The sequence below is a fragment of the Leuciscus leuciscus genome (genome assembly GCF_965113295.1).
Source record: "Leuciscus leuciscus genome assembly, chromosome: 8".
Taxonomy (NCBI): domain Eukaryota; kingdom Metazoa; phylum Chordata; class Actinopteri; order Cypriniformes; family Leuciscidae; genus Leuciscus; species Leuciscus leuciscus.
In genome coordinates, this window is record NC_138732.1 from 532,936 (window position 1) to 546,648 (window position 13,713).

The 13,713-nt window shown below is 43.7% G+C and overlaps 2 protein-coding genes across 2 annotated transcripts in view; one reads left to right on the forward strand and one right to left on the reverse strand.

Annotated features, from left to right (window-relative positions):
- slc2a9l2 (solute carrier family 2 member 9, like 2) overlaps positions 1 to 13,713 on the reverse strand; it is a 177,799-nt gene that overhangs the window by 89,457 nt on the left and 74,629 nt on the right. The window lies entirely within an intron of this gene.
- drd5a (dopamine receptor D5a) lies at positions 8,436 to 11,526 on the forward strand. Its single transcript, XM_082177442.1, has one exon. The coding sequence runs from the start codon at positions 8,886 to 8,888 to the stop codon at positions 10,137 to 10,139; it is 1,254 nt and encodes a 417-aa protein (XP_082033568.1). The 5' UTR covers positions 8,436 to 8,885; the 3' UTR covers positions 10,140 to 11,526.

The following is a 13,713-nucleotide window of genomic DNA, read 5'->3' on the forward strand; positions in this document are numbered from 1 at the left end:
TGCAATTCTTGTTTTCTCCATTGTAAGTTAAATGAGTCAGATCACTGGGACTCTCACCTTTTGTTCTGCAAATGGCTCTTGGAGCCCCAGCCCCAGACATTGAATAGTTAGGCTGATTGGATTAGCATATATGCGTTTGAATAGTTATGCTGATTGGATTGAGACTGGTAACACGCTGGAGTCTAGGCCGGTTCCTTAACCTGTATACTTAATTTACATGCTTTGTTCAACCTCAATGTAAATCCCTCCCCCTAAATGTATATAAAAGTGCAAGGCAACTTTCTTTAGATTAGACTTGATGATGATGAACTACAGACTTGATGAACTACAGACATGGAAGAATAAACCTCTTCTACTTATAAAATCCATCTCAAGTCTCCTGGTTTCTGCTTCGATGAAGGAATAAAAGTTTCCAACAATGCTCTCTCTTCATAGATACTTTCTATGCTTGGTTATGCAGTCCCTTATGGGATAAATCAAACAGAAATACCTCTTTAAGGTGTAACATTACGAAACTATTTTTTATTAGCATTACCTAGTTCCCTTCAACAGGTATCTTAAAGGATTCAAAGAGAGGGAGAAAGAGACTGGTATACAAAAATAATCTCAGTTTATTATCACAAATGGTATGGTTAAAATGTTGAAGGTTGGCAAATAATACTGTCCAGAGGCACACAGGTGGCCAACAGCAAGGCCTCACTATCACACAGAAACACAGTGCATCAGACACCTCAATCTCAGTTAGCACAGCACCCCCAATAGGACAACTCTATACACAGCAAGCTCAAAACTGAATAGTACATGTGAAACCACACCAAATCTACGCTAGAGGCTAGCTTTGGGCAAGTGCTGCGCAATGTTATACTACTGTTTGCCAGACCATTCAAAAACAACAACCACCCCTTCAGAAAGAAAAAAACAGACAAAACAAATAAACAAAATGTACAATATTTTGGTGGTGGCGGGCGCAATGGTGGTGGCGCAATGGATAAGACACATGCCTTTGGTGTGAGAGACCCGGGTTCGAATCCACTGTGAGACACCAATGTGTCCCTGAGCAAGACACTTAACCCCTAGTTGCTCCAGAGGCGTGCGACCTCTGACATATATAGCAATTGTAAGTCGCTTTGTATAAAAGCGTCAGCTAAATGAATAAATGTAAATGTAAATGTACAATAGACCTGTGAGGTACAGTATAATTCTTAAAATTACAATAGGGGAATTACACCCAGAAGCACTCAGTTTCTACAACAAATCACAAACATACCATGAGCACACATAGCATAAAACCAACTGCACAAGTTTCTTTCTATTTGTATTGTCCTTCCCCGGGTTACAAAATAGTGTTTCACACTGTATAATATCCCACTTACAACAAACCACACAGAATAAATATATAAAATCTATTTTTTATCCACAGCAATAATTCAACATGTTTAAGCAGGGAAGACACAAACAAATAGCACAGTACATCCCACATTAATGAATTAAATCATTACATAATTACATTAATGACCCTGGCGGTTTATGTAGGACACCACTGACATGTTGTCCGATCGGACTAAGACGTTGTAACAGTCACCGCCTGTCACAGGGTTTCTTTTAGTTCAATTGTGGGTGCTATTTTTTTCCTAGCCACTAGGGGGATACAAGAGGGCACATTGTATGAGATAAAACAGGAAGCAGTAGAGTAAGTGCTAAGGTCTGTTTGATGCTGCATCATGGTTGTGTGATTACTGGTTCCCAATCCTGTTTGAGAAACTGTTTGTTTCCTGCTCAAATGTAAGTTGAATTGTTTGGGTGAACTGATGTGGAATCTATATAGTTGAATTGATGTGTTTGATGTTTTCTTGTAGAGGATTTGTTTGGGATATAACTATTGCTCATCAGCTGTGGATACTGCTAAGTGTTTGACCAAACACTCTGCTTATACTACTGAAGCACTCTTCTGATTCGTTTGCTGGGAAACCTTAAGACTCACCAAACAACTAAGCATTGGACAACCTTCTAACTCATCACTATCCACCTTTGCACCTATGTTCAAACTACAGATAAGACTGGTTTCTTTCATTTTCTGAACTGTTGGGGTTTGTGAGCCTCAGAGGACTGTGTTGGACATTTCGATATACCTACATGTAAATACTAGCTCATGAATGAATTCTATCTCTGTATACAGGTGTATGTTTTGTGATATATTGGGTTTTTGGATAATGAATGAATGAGTAAAGCTTTCAATATATGAAGAAAGAAACACTACACTTGTTTGTATAAGAGTTTATTTTAGATCTTTTCCAACTGAAACAAATTGAGCATTGCACACAAGGTGACTCCCCTTTTGAAAAGTAGCTTTACCAGTGCAAAGAAGCTGGGACTGTTATAACGTGGTGACCCTTCAAGTATGGGAGAAAAAACTCCAGTGCTAAAACTCCACCGCTCTCATCTCTAGACAGTTTATGTGTAGGCATTTCTCCAGGCCTGACCAAAGGCCGGAAGTCGGCCTGCCCTCGTACAGGGCACCCCAACCGAGGTTGGACACATCTGTCGAGACTACTTTTAGCTTTGAGACAGTCCCCATGTTGACCCCTGACTGGTACCAGTCGGCTGACTTCCAGGGTTCCAGGGCTTCGATACAGCCCTGGGTTACCCTGAGACGAAAGTGACCCGAGGCACGAGACGGGACTCGGGACTTCAGCCAGTTCTGGAGGGAACGCATTTGTAGCAGACCCAGCCGAAGCACTGCTGAAGCCGAGGCCATGCAGCCCAGAATCCTCTGAAACGTTTTGAGAGGAGAGACATTGCCAGCTTTGAATGACGCTGGATGGAGAGCACACGCTGTGACGTAAGCCGCGCTTTCATTGACACAAAGTCTATTTCTGTTCCCAGAAAAGCAATTTTCTGGCTGGGTAACAGCGAACTCTTGGTCCAATTGATTCTGAGACCCAGATTCTCTAAATGACTGACTAGCAAAACTTTGTGAGTCACCAGTTCTGTCTCTGACTGAGCTAGAATTAGCAGGTCATCTAAATAGTTCAGTATTCGCACTTCGCAGTATCCAAGTATTAATATATTAAGTAGATGTGCTACTTCGCTTTTCACTTTTGGCCCCGTAGTTTCGACCACGGCTTGAAAGCGCGGGGGTCTGCGAGCGAACTGCAGCGAGTAGCCTCGCTTTATTATGTTTAACACCCATTCTGACACACCCAGGATGATTTCCCATGCTTTTGCACGTATGGTTAGGGTTAGAATGGTGTCTAGGCTCGGATCGCTGTGTACTAGGGATCCGGTGACCTGATTGACTCGTGCTTGTGACACTGTACATACAGTGCTTATATGTGGAGGCGTGCATTGAGTTACGGGAGCCTGGTTTACACATGATACACTCGCCGCGAGAGCGGGGAAGTGTTTTATTAACGGAAGCCCTAAGTGTGTGTGTGACACTGAACGGGCAGTGTTTATGAGTAGGGGTGAGCACTGAATAGTGGGTACAGTTCCTACATTTAAAACACAGTCGGCGTGAGCCGGATAAGACGTATATTTTGCTCTTTTTGAGATTTATATGGGTCGCCGTAAAAATGGCGTTTGTGTGCAGGCGTGCATGTTGTGTAATAGTACATGTACTGCAATATGAACATCTCCAGTTGCCTCTGATGCGGGAACTGTGAGAAGTGTGCGCGAGCTCTTCGACGGTGGTCCGGCCGCAGCGAGACTTAACCGTCGTCGTTTGCCCCTTGTGGTCAGGAGGGCTTGGGAGGCTCAGGGTTTAGCACAATCCTGGGCCTTGGTCCCCGTGGGGGAGGCGGTCTGCGACGGCTCGATGAGCACAAGCGATGGCGAGCTTCAGCAGGCGGATGGCGCTGGAAAGCTGGCGGCGGCTTTGAAGTCTGGGCAGACGGCTGCTTCTTAGAGCGGCCTGACGCAGAACTCGAGCGCCTGGGCAGAAAGTGTTGCATAGCCTGTGACGCTTTCTGAGCTTCAGTGAAGCGCTCCGTGAAGCCCTTGACAGATGGGCCAAACAGACCGGATGGCGAGATCGGCGAGTCCAGGAAGGAGGATCTGTTCACGTCCTTCATATCTGTTAGTGTTAGCCACAGATGGCGCTCCATGACGGTGAGAACAGCCATGTTTCTACCGATAGCCTGAGCGGTGGTTTTCGTAGCTCGCAGGGCTAGGTCAGTTGCGCTGCGCAGTTCTCTAAACGCCTCTGGGTCCGGACCGACCTCGTCCATAGTACGGAGAAGGTTGGCCTGAAACACTTGAAGCACCGCCATCGTGTGGAGTGCTGATGCAGCTTGACCGGCGGCGGCGTAGGCGTGACCGGTGAGAGCTGACGTAGTTTGACAGGCGTTTGAGGGGTGAGCGGCCTTAGACTGTTATCCAGTGGAGGGCGGACAAAGGTGCGTGGACACAGCCTCTTCGATAGGGGGAAGATGCTGGTAGCCTTTTTCCTGGGCGGCGTCAACAACGGAGAGCGTCGAGGAGACTGAAGTTTTCAGCCTGGCGGAAAACGGCGCCTTCCATTACTTTGTTAGCTCGTCATAGAGTTCCGGAAGAAACCATTCGTCGAGCCTGTTGAGGTCGGCGTGGTCCTTCCCCAGGCAGGAAACGCATAGGATGTGGCGGTCTCCAGCTGTGAGGGGGGCTCGGCACGGGCCGCAGGTGAGGCGGGGCATTTAAAACAACGCCTAAGCTAAGGCTTACGCAACACTCGTTCCCTCATCTCAGGGAACCGAGATTACGTTAGTAACCGAGACGTTTTCAATCTAGTTTTATGCAAATGTTTGGGCATCCCTGATTATTATCATAATTTCAGTTTATAATCTGCTGGGCTTTCGAAGCAGCAACTTCATCTGGATATAATTTATATTTACATTTATTCATTTAGCAGACGCTTTTATCCAAAACGACTTACAAATGAGAACAATAGAAGCAGTGAAACTAACAATAGGACAACAATATGCAAGTGCTGTGACCCTTCTTGGTTTAATCTAATGCAGAATTTTTGTTTTTGTTATAGAACAGAATAGAATAGAGTAGTAGAGAAAGTGTTAGTATTACTGGATCAAGTGCTGTCGAAAAAGAAGCTTCCTTAAATTTATACTTTAAGAAGCAGTAAGATTTCAGTTTTGAAATAACATTTATTGAATCAGAAACAACACAATGTGAGTCCTAACAAAAACAGACAGGTCCGGAAATGTGGACAGCCCAATGTGTGTTCCACATCAGTATCCAGTAGAGCTCCTGTCATTCTTACACACACTGAGAAGTCCTGAACTAACCCTAACTCCTGTCGTTCTTACACGCACTGAGTTGAATGCAACTGAATGTTGGCCACTCTTCCTCGTAAAACGTCTCGGTCAGGTCTGATGGTTTGAGAGTGTCAGCCCGCCTCAAACCCTTCCACATCCTTCCTTTTGCACAGCCGATTTTTCACACTTGATTATATTTCAACTCAATACTGCTACACTAAGAAGTTTTGTGTGAAAAACATCACATTATCCAGCTTTCTCAGGAAAGTGAACGGTAAATCACTACGATCTTTTTAAAAGGACAGAGCCAGGGATGTAGTGGAGGCTAAACGCACGTAAACGCCGTTTAAGCACCTCCCAAAATTTGGAAATAGCGTTTGCCCACCTCCAAAGTGCGTTTATCCACCTCTAAATTTCACGATATTTGAGCGGACTTTGCTTTTCCAGTGCGTGATCGCCGATCGGCACATGATTCGAGCATTTGGGCCGTTAACTACAGAGCAGAACGCGCAGCGCGCAAACACGGAGCAGAGAGCGCAGCGCGCCGAGTTGAGTAAAGTTGGCAGTAAATTCACAGATTCGAACTTCCCGGGTCAATAACTCGTGAGCTAAACGTTGTTACTACACAAATAACACCTCTTTTTAATCGTAGTATGTAGACAAGCAGCTACAACCTATTTTTTTCTCAAAACGAGCTTTCCCTCACAGTGGACAAAATACATTGATCTCTATGCTCAGGCGGCAGAGAGGCAGATCCGAAGGGACCGTCTGCAAAGTGCGAAACCCGAAAACAGTCAATAACTTCACTGTCACACACTATAGTGTCATCAAAATAAGTTCACACATCACTGCTGTCCTGATGGTTATACTACAACACTTATTTTGGAAAAAAAATAATATTTTTAATTTGATATACAATTGTAAATGTATCATGTTGATGATTTTTATTATGAAAAATATTCAATAACTTCACTGTAATTCACTGTATTGTTGCCAAATTCAGTTTACACATCAGTGATGTCCTGATGGTTATACTACAACACTTATTTTGGGAAAAATATATTTTAAATTGTATATACAATTGTAAATGTATGATTTTTATGAACAATATTCAATAACTTCACTGTAATTCACAGTATTGTTGCCAAATTCAGTTCACACATCACTGCTGTTCTGATGGTTATACTACAACACTTATTTTGAAAAAAAAAGAAGTTTTTAATTGTATGTAAAATTGTAAATGTATCTTTTTGATGATTTTTATTATGAAAAATATTCAATAACTTCACTGTAATTCACTGTATTGTTGCCAAATTCAGTTCACACATCACTGATTTCCTGTAGTTATACTACAACACCTTGGTAGTACCATCAAATGATAGCCTATATATAGCGATGTCATCAGGATACACATACACCGGTAGGCAGTGGCCCACCTTACCGGGTGACCACGTCGTGGTCCACCAGAATTTATAGTTTACCCACCTCTTTTTTTACCACTACACCACTGGACAGAGCAGATGATCCTGCGACCTCAGAGCGGTGTCGAACTTGTGCATAAAACTGCATTTGACTGACTTTCTGTTTTAAGCGAATGTAGATATTTTGAAGAATGTTTGGAGCCGAACAACATTCGACCCCATTGACTTTGATGTTCCACAGAGGATTCAGTCAAACAGGTTTGAAGCGACACAAGATGTTTCAAGATGACAAGAAGATTTACCACAGTTTAAGTTGGAAATTAAATGTTCAGGTCTATGCTCAAAAAGTGAATAAATGGATCATAAATACAGCGAAAATATAATGAAGTATGAAAAAAATCCCCTAAAAATATTAAATAAAAAACACTTTCAAACTAAAATATAGTACATTCATTTCATTGACAAAAAAATAAATCAGAATTTGGTCTTTTTTTGGACAACACGTGAAGAGCAGCAGATCCTGGAGATCAGAGTGACTGAAGTCAGAGATCCACAGCGACTCGAGCTCGTCAAACAGTGAAGAGTAAAGCGCAGTGATAGAGAAGATCAGGTCAGTGTGTGTCTGCGGGATTTAAACACAGATGTGCTCCAGCTGTGTGTCTCAGTCTGACAGTTCAAGCTCTTCTCTTCCTCATGCAATCACACAATCCCCTCTGGCTGATGTGTGTACAGGCTCAGTGTTGAACTGTAGTCTCACCTCGAGCTCCGAGTCTCAGCAACACCTGAGGCTCCTGACATTCCCACAGTTCCTCCACGCATCACACACACACACACACACACACACACACACACACACACACACACACACACACACACACACACACACACACACACACTCTCACTCACACACTCTCACTCTCACACACACACACACACACACACACACACACACACACACACACACACACACACACACACACCTGTCGAATCCTGACCTGTTCTGTCAAGCACGAGCACAGACTGACGATGCGCGTGCACGCCTGTAGGCGGCGCTGCAGACGCACTTATGCAATTTTTAAATTCAATTCAATAAAAATAGCTTTATTGGCATGACAGTACAATAATTCATAATATTGTAATAAATAATACATAAATAAAACAAAGGTTGCAATACATAGAATAATTATAAAAAACATCAAAATAATAGAAAAAATATATTATTATAATATTATAACATAACTTAAATTTAAATAAACAGTGTAACAAATGAGAACGTGTGAACTTGCTCATGCTCGTGTCCGCGGCATTAATTGTTGCGCTGATTTGAATGAATCCTCAAAGCAAAACTCGCGTGCGCGCGCCGTGACTATGAGGAATCAGAGGAACATATGAACGCTGTGAACGCTTATAACGCGATGGCGTCACTCCGCACACTTGTTTTTGCGGTTTGACATTTTTCTTGCATTTTAAAATAATTACCTCTGTAGAGTTTTTTTTTTTTTAAATACCAAAACATGATTGTGAAAGAACTGCATGCATCTCGTCCGCATTATATTTCATGGATAGAGAACATGCTATCAATATGAAATTGAATGGAAAAGGTGAGATATAAATGAAAAATGAAAAGGTGAGATAATTATTGAATTGTGATCTGTTGCACTATATAAACTATAACTATATAAGCCGTGATTCCGCCTGTGATTCTGTCATTCACTGCATATCCAGAGTCACGTGTGTTTCTCTCTCTCTCCATTCACAATGTGCTTTATTGACATGACTGTCTCAATGTATTAAAGCATTTTTAATCATCATACATCAAACTAATCAACATTTCAGAATTCTGTGAACAATTTCGAATTCAGTGTGTGTGTGTGTGTGTGTGTGTGTGTGTGTGCGTGCGTGCGTGCGTGTGTGAGTGTGAGTAAGCGCATCACTGATTCTCTCTCACTCTCTCCCTCTTTCTCTCTCGCTCAAAATAACAGTGCACAGTTCCCTATCGCTCAGAGAGGTCGGACGACCGTCAAGCTCACACACTCACGCACACACACACACACACACACACTTATCCGCGCGCCCGCGCTCGGATCATCTGGAGCCGCTCGGTGTCGGATTCCCTCTTTGATCGTGCGCGTCCGTAATGCGGGACACACCAGCACCGGAGACGCACGCGCTCGCACACACACCCGATGGCGACCCGTGAGCGCGCCCGGGACTCAACATGCCCAACCGGACCGAGCCGGAGCCGCGGGAGCTGCTGGCGCGCGCGCTCACCGGGACCGTGCTGAGCGTTCTGATCCTCTGGACTCTGTTCGGGAATATTCTGGTGTGCGCGGCCGTGCTGCGGTTCCGACACCTGCGCGCGAAAGTCACGAACATCTTCATCGTATCGCTGGCCGTGTCGGACCTGCTCGTGGCCGTGCTCGTGATGCCGTGGAAGGCGGTCACGGAGGTCACCGGGTTCTGGCCGTTCGGTGCGTTCTGCGACATCTGGGTGGCGTTCGACATCATGTGCTCCACCGCGTCCATCCTGAACCTGTGCGTGATCAGCGTGGACCGGTACTGGGCCATCAGCAGCCCGTTCCGCTACGAGCGCAAGATGACCCCGCGCGTGGCGTGCGTGATGATCGGCGCGTTGTGGACCCTGTCGGTGCTCATCTCCTTCATCCCGGTGCAGCTCGACTGGCACAAAGCCTCCGCGGAGCCCGGGTCCAACGCCACCGACGCGCGCGCCGCCGAGGACACCTGCGACTCGAGCCTGAGCCGCGAGTACGCAATCTCCTCATCCCTCATCAGCTTCTACATTCCCGTGGCCATCATGATCGTCACGTACACGCGGATCTATCGGATCGCGCACATCCAGATCCGGAGGATCGCTTCACTGGAGCGCGCGGCAGCGCATGCGCAGAACAACCGTACGAACCGGCTCGCGTGCCATCATCATCATCATCATCACCCTTCACACAGCAGCCTGAAGACGAACTTCAACCGCGAGACTAAAGTTCTGAAGACTCTGTCCGTGATCATGGGCGTGTTCGTGTTCTGCTGGCTGCCATTCTTCGTGCTGAACTGCGTGGTTCCGTTCTGCCCCCGCGAACCGTCCGCGGGCCCGCCGTGCGTCAGCGACACCACCTTCGACGTGTTCGTGTGGTTCGGCTGGACCAACTCGTCGCTGAACCCCGTGATTTACGCGTTCAACGCGGAGTTCCGCAAGGGCTTCTCGAGCCTGCTGGGCTGCCGGAACCGGTGCCGGACCCCCGTGGACACGATCAACATCAGCAACGAGCTCGTGTCCTTCAACCAGGACACGCTGTTCCACAAGGAGGCCGCGAGCGCGTACGTCAACATCATCCCGAACGCGGTGGACGACGCGTTCGACCGGATCTCGCAGCTTTCGCACGCTGATGACGAGGACGACGCGTGCGATGTGGAGCGCGAGGAGGACGGCGCGTTCACGCAGAACGGCATTCACTGACCGAGAGCGCTCGCTCTGACGCTGGACTGTGTTCGGACCCGCGCGCGCCGTGAACGCGCTGGATACCGTTCCTGAACATGTGTATGAAATGCGTACAGTTGTTGACACGTGACCCGGTGAGTGGCGCGCGCTTATCACGCGTGCAGCTCTTTGTAAGATGATGATGATGATGATGATGATGATTATAGTGAGTGAGATATACAGTGAGATCACTGCTGTTAGTGCCTAAACACCTTCACCTGTCCCAGACAGCAACAGTGTCGGCCCACAGCAAGTCGAGTCTCCTTCAGTCATACAGCGCTTTAACACTATAGATGTTGCACAGCAGCTTTACAGTGATAATAGGAGATTACAGTAACAGAGATTGTTTAGGCTTTACAGCAGATCTAGAATAAAGTTATTGTCCAGATAAAGTTAGTTTTGATTGATTCTGTTGCAAAGATCATTAGTGATTAACTTAAGGGTCGCTAACACACACCGTTCTACAGAAAACAGAAACTTTTAATGTGTTCCGGCCGTTCATTCACACAGTGTCTGGAGCTCGAGAACACACACTTTTAAACCGGTTCCAAGGTGCTAATTTTTGAAAAACGTTGAATCTGTGAAAACATCTGGTACACCTGGTGCGCGTGGAGTCCACATGTGCCGGATCTGGGCCGACACTGTGTCTCTGTCTGGGGTTTGAGTGGAGAAGAAGCGAAATGACTTCAGATATTAAGTCTTGTTTTATGGAAATATTGAAAAATTTATTCTTTGCTTAAAACAAGAACAAAAATCCACCAACAGGGTCAGAAAAATCAAAGACAATATTCTTCATAAAACAAGACTTAATATCTTTAGTCATTTCGCTTCTTCTCCAGTAAATATATCTTGATTTATGAATGTTTAGATATTAGTGACCGCTACAGTTTATCTCATTTCCGGTTCACATGAAGCAGCCGAAACAAAACACCCGAGTTATACTGTGAACTATGAACTCTAGTAACTACATCTGAATTCAGAATGATAAAACATATGTAAACGGTGACTCACTCCATATAAAATATAAATATATGATATGATATTATTAGGGGTGTAACAATGCATCGTGCCACAATGTATCACAGCACAAAACTGCAACTGCGTATGATGATGTCGTTCAGCTAAACTGAAAACTTAGATTTAATTCAGCACCAAATTTGACACCTTCCATGTGTAGAATTATTATTATTAATAAATTATGTAGGTAAATAATGTAGTCAGAGGTGAATCTCGTGTGTCTAACTAACATCTGTAGTTAAGCAGAATTATTAATATTTCTATTCTGCTGTCACCGACCAAAATGTGTTATTGTAATGATCAGGTTTACTTGTGATAATTACAGAAAATGCAGAATCTGAACTCTATTCTGGCTCTGTTTAACTCTGGCTCTGTTTAACTCTGGCTCTGTTTAACTCTGGTGCTGTTCACCTGTCGCTCAAAAAGGACATGATTTTTTTTATTTCAATGAAAGGAATGTAGTATATTTTAGTTTGACAATGTTTTTATTTAATATTTTGTACTTTTAGGGGATTTTTCTATAATCCATTTATTCACGTTATGAGCATAGACCTGATAATGAAATGTCCAACTTAAACTGTGGTAAATCCTGAACGCTTTAAAGCGACAGCCTGAAGTTTGATCTCTTAAAGGAGAAGTTCACTTTTGAAAAAACTTTTGCTGATAATTTACTCACCCCCATGTCATCCAAGATGTCCATGTCTTTCTTTCTTCAGTCGAAAAGAAATTAAGGTTTTTGATGAAAACATTCCAGGATTTTTCCACATATTATGGATTCCATTGGGACCCAAACGGTTCAAGGTCCAAATGACAGTTTCATTGCCGCTTCAAAGGGCTTTAAACGATACCAGACGATGAATAAGGGTCTTATCTAGCGAAACGATCGGTCATTTCAAAAATAAAATAAAAAGTTGACGTTTTATAAGCACAAATGTTCGCCTTGCTCTGTTCTGTGATGCGCGTTCGTGACGTCACGTAATACGCAATTACGTTGAAAAGGTCAAGTTTGATGTGTTTACAAATGTGCGGAAGGAGGACCATATAAACATTTTCAAATGTATTTGTGTCAGTTTATCGTTTAAAATGCCCATTTCGTGTGCGCATCCTGAGTGTTTTAATATTAAAAAGCCAAAAAGAACATTTTCTTCAATTTTTCAAGCGTGACCTTTTCAACGTAATTGCGTATTACGTGACGTCACGAACGCGCATCACAGAACAGAGCAAGCCGAACATTTGTGCTTATAAAACGTCAACTTTTTATTTTATTTTTGAAATGACCGATCGTTTCGCTAGATAAGACCCTTATTCATCGTCTGGTATCGTTTAAAGCCCTTTGAAGCGGCAATGAAACTGTCATTTGGACCTTGAACCGTTTGGGTCCCAATGGAATCCATAATATGTGAAAAAATCCTGGAATGTTTTCATCAAAAACCTTAATTTCTTTTCGACTGAAGAAAGAAAGACATGGACATCTTGGATGACATGGGGGTGAGTAAATTATCAGCAAAAGTTTTTTTTAAAGTGAACTTCTCCTTTAAAGACGACACTTGGCAGATTATTGATGAAGTGAAAAAAGTTTTAAAAAGTTACAGAATTTGACGTGTATTGTTATGAAAAATGCACAAAAATACTATTTTCAATTTTTATATGAAATCTATATGCAAGAAAATCAAAGCCATAAATCTAAACAAGTTGTGTTCATAATGTGAGCTTGATATCTCAGTAAATGAGCTTTCAGTGAGAGTGTGTTTGGCTGCAGTTCCACACGCTTCCACTAGAGGAAACTCTTCCATTCGTTTCTAATGCGTCGTTCCTGACGCGAGGAGCACGAGTGGGACTATTGTTTTCAGGATCATTTAACCTTTTCGAATCATGTCACAGCAAGTGCCAAAACCTTTACCAAGTTTCGTAACATTCCCATGAAGGAAAAAATAAAATAAAATAAATAAATGAGCAACAGCACCAGAGGGTTAAAGACTCAGATCTTGAGGTCAGTGTTTTAATCACACTAATCATGAGTGTTTTACACCCCAAATATTATCTAGTTTTCAACACCGTTTCCTAGTGAACAAAAATATGTTAAAGAACATTCTGACAACTTTCCCATTGAGAACCAAACATGTTATTTCTGAATGTTCTCTGAAACGTCCAGTTTTCTAAATATGTTTCCCAATGTTTTTCCATGGTTATGTGAACATTAAGGGAACATTACTGGAACGTTACTTTTGAATGTTCTGAAACATGTAGTAACATTTAAAAAACGTTTAACTAAAAAGTTTCTGAACGAACATTCTTATACCGTTCCTGGAAGGACGTTGGTTCAGAACATTGAGAGCATGTGATCCGAACACCATCATCATCTTCATCTTCATCATTAGTCCTGCCGGAGAGATTCCACAGGAGCGAGGCCTTATTCCCTCAGTAACTGATCGGCCTTTACACTGAGTGCAATATCCCAGAACTCTGAGCGATTCCAAACATGCCAAACCTCACCGTGTGCCAGCGGAGCGACTGCAAGTGACCCTTGACCTCTCGC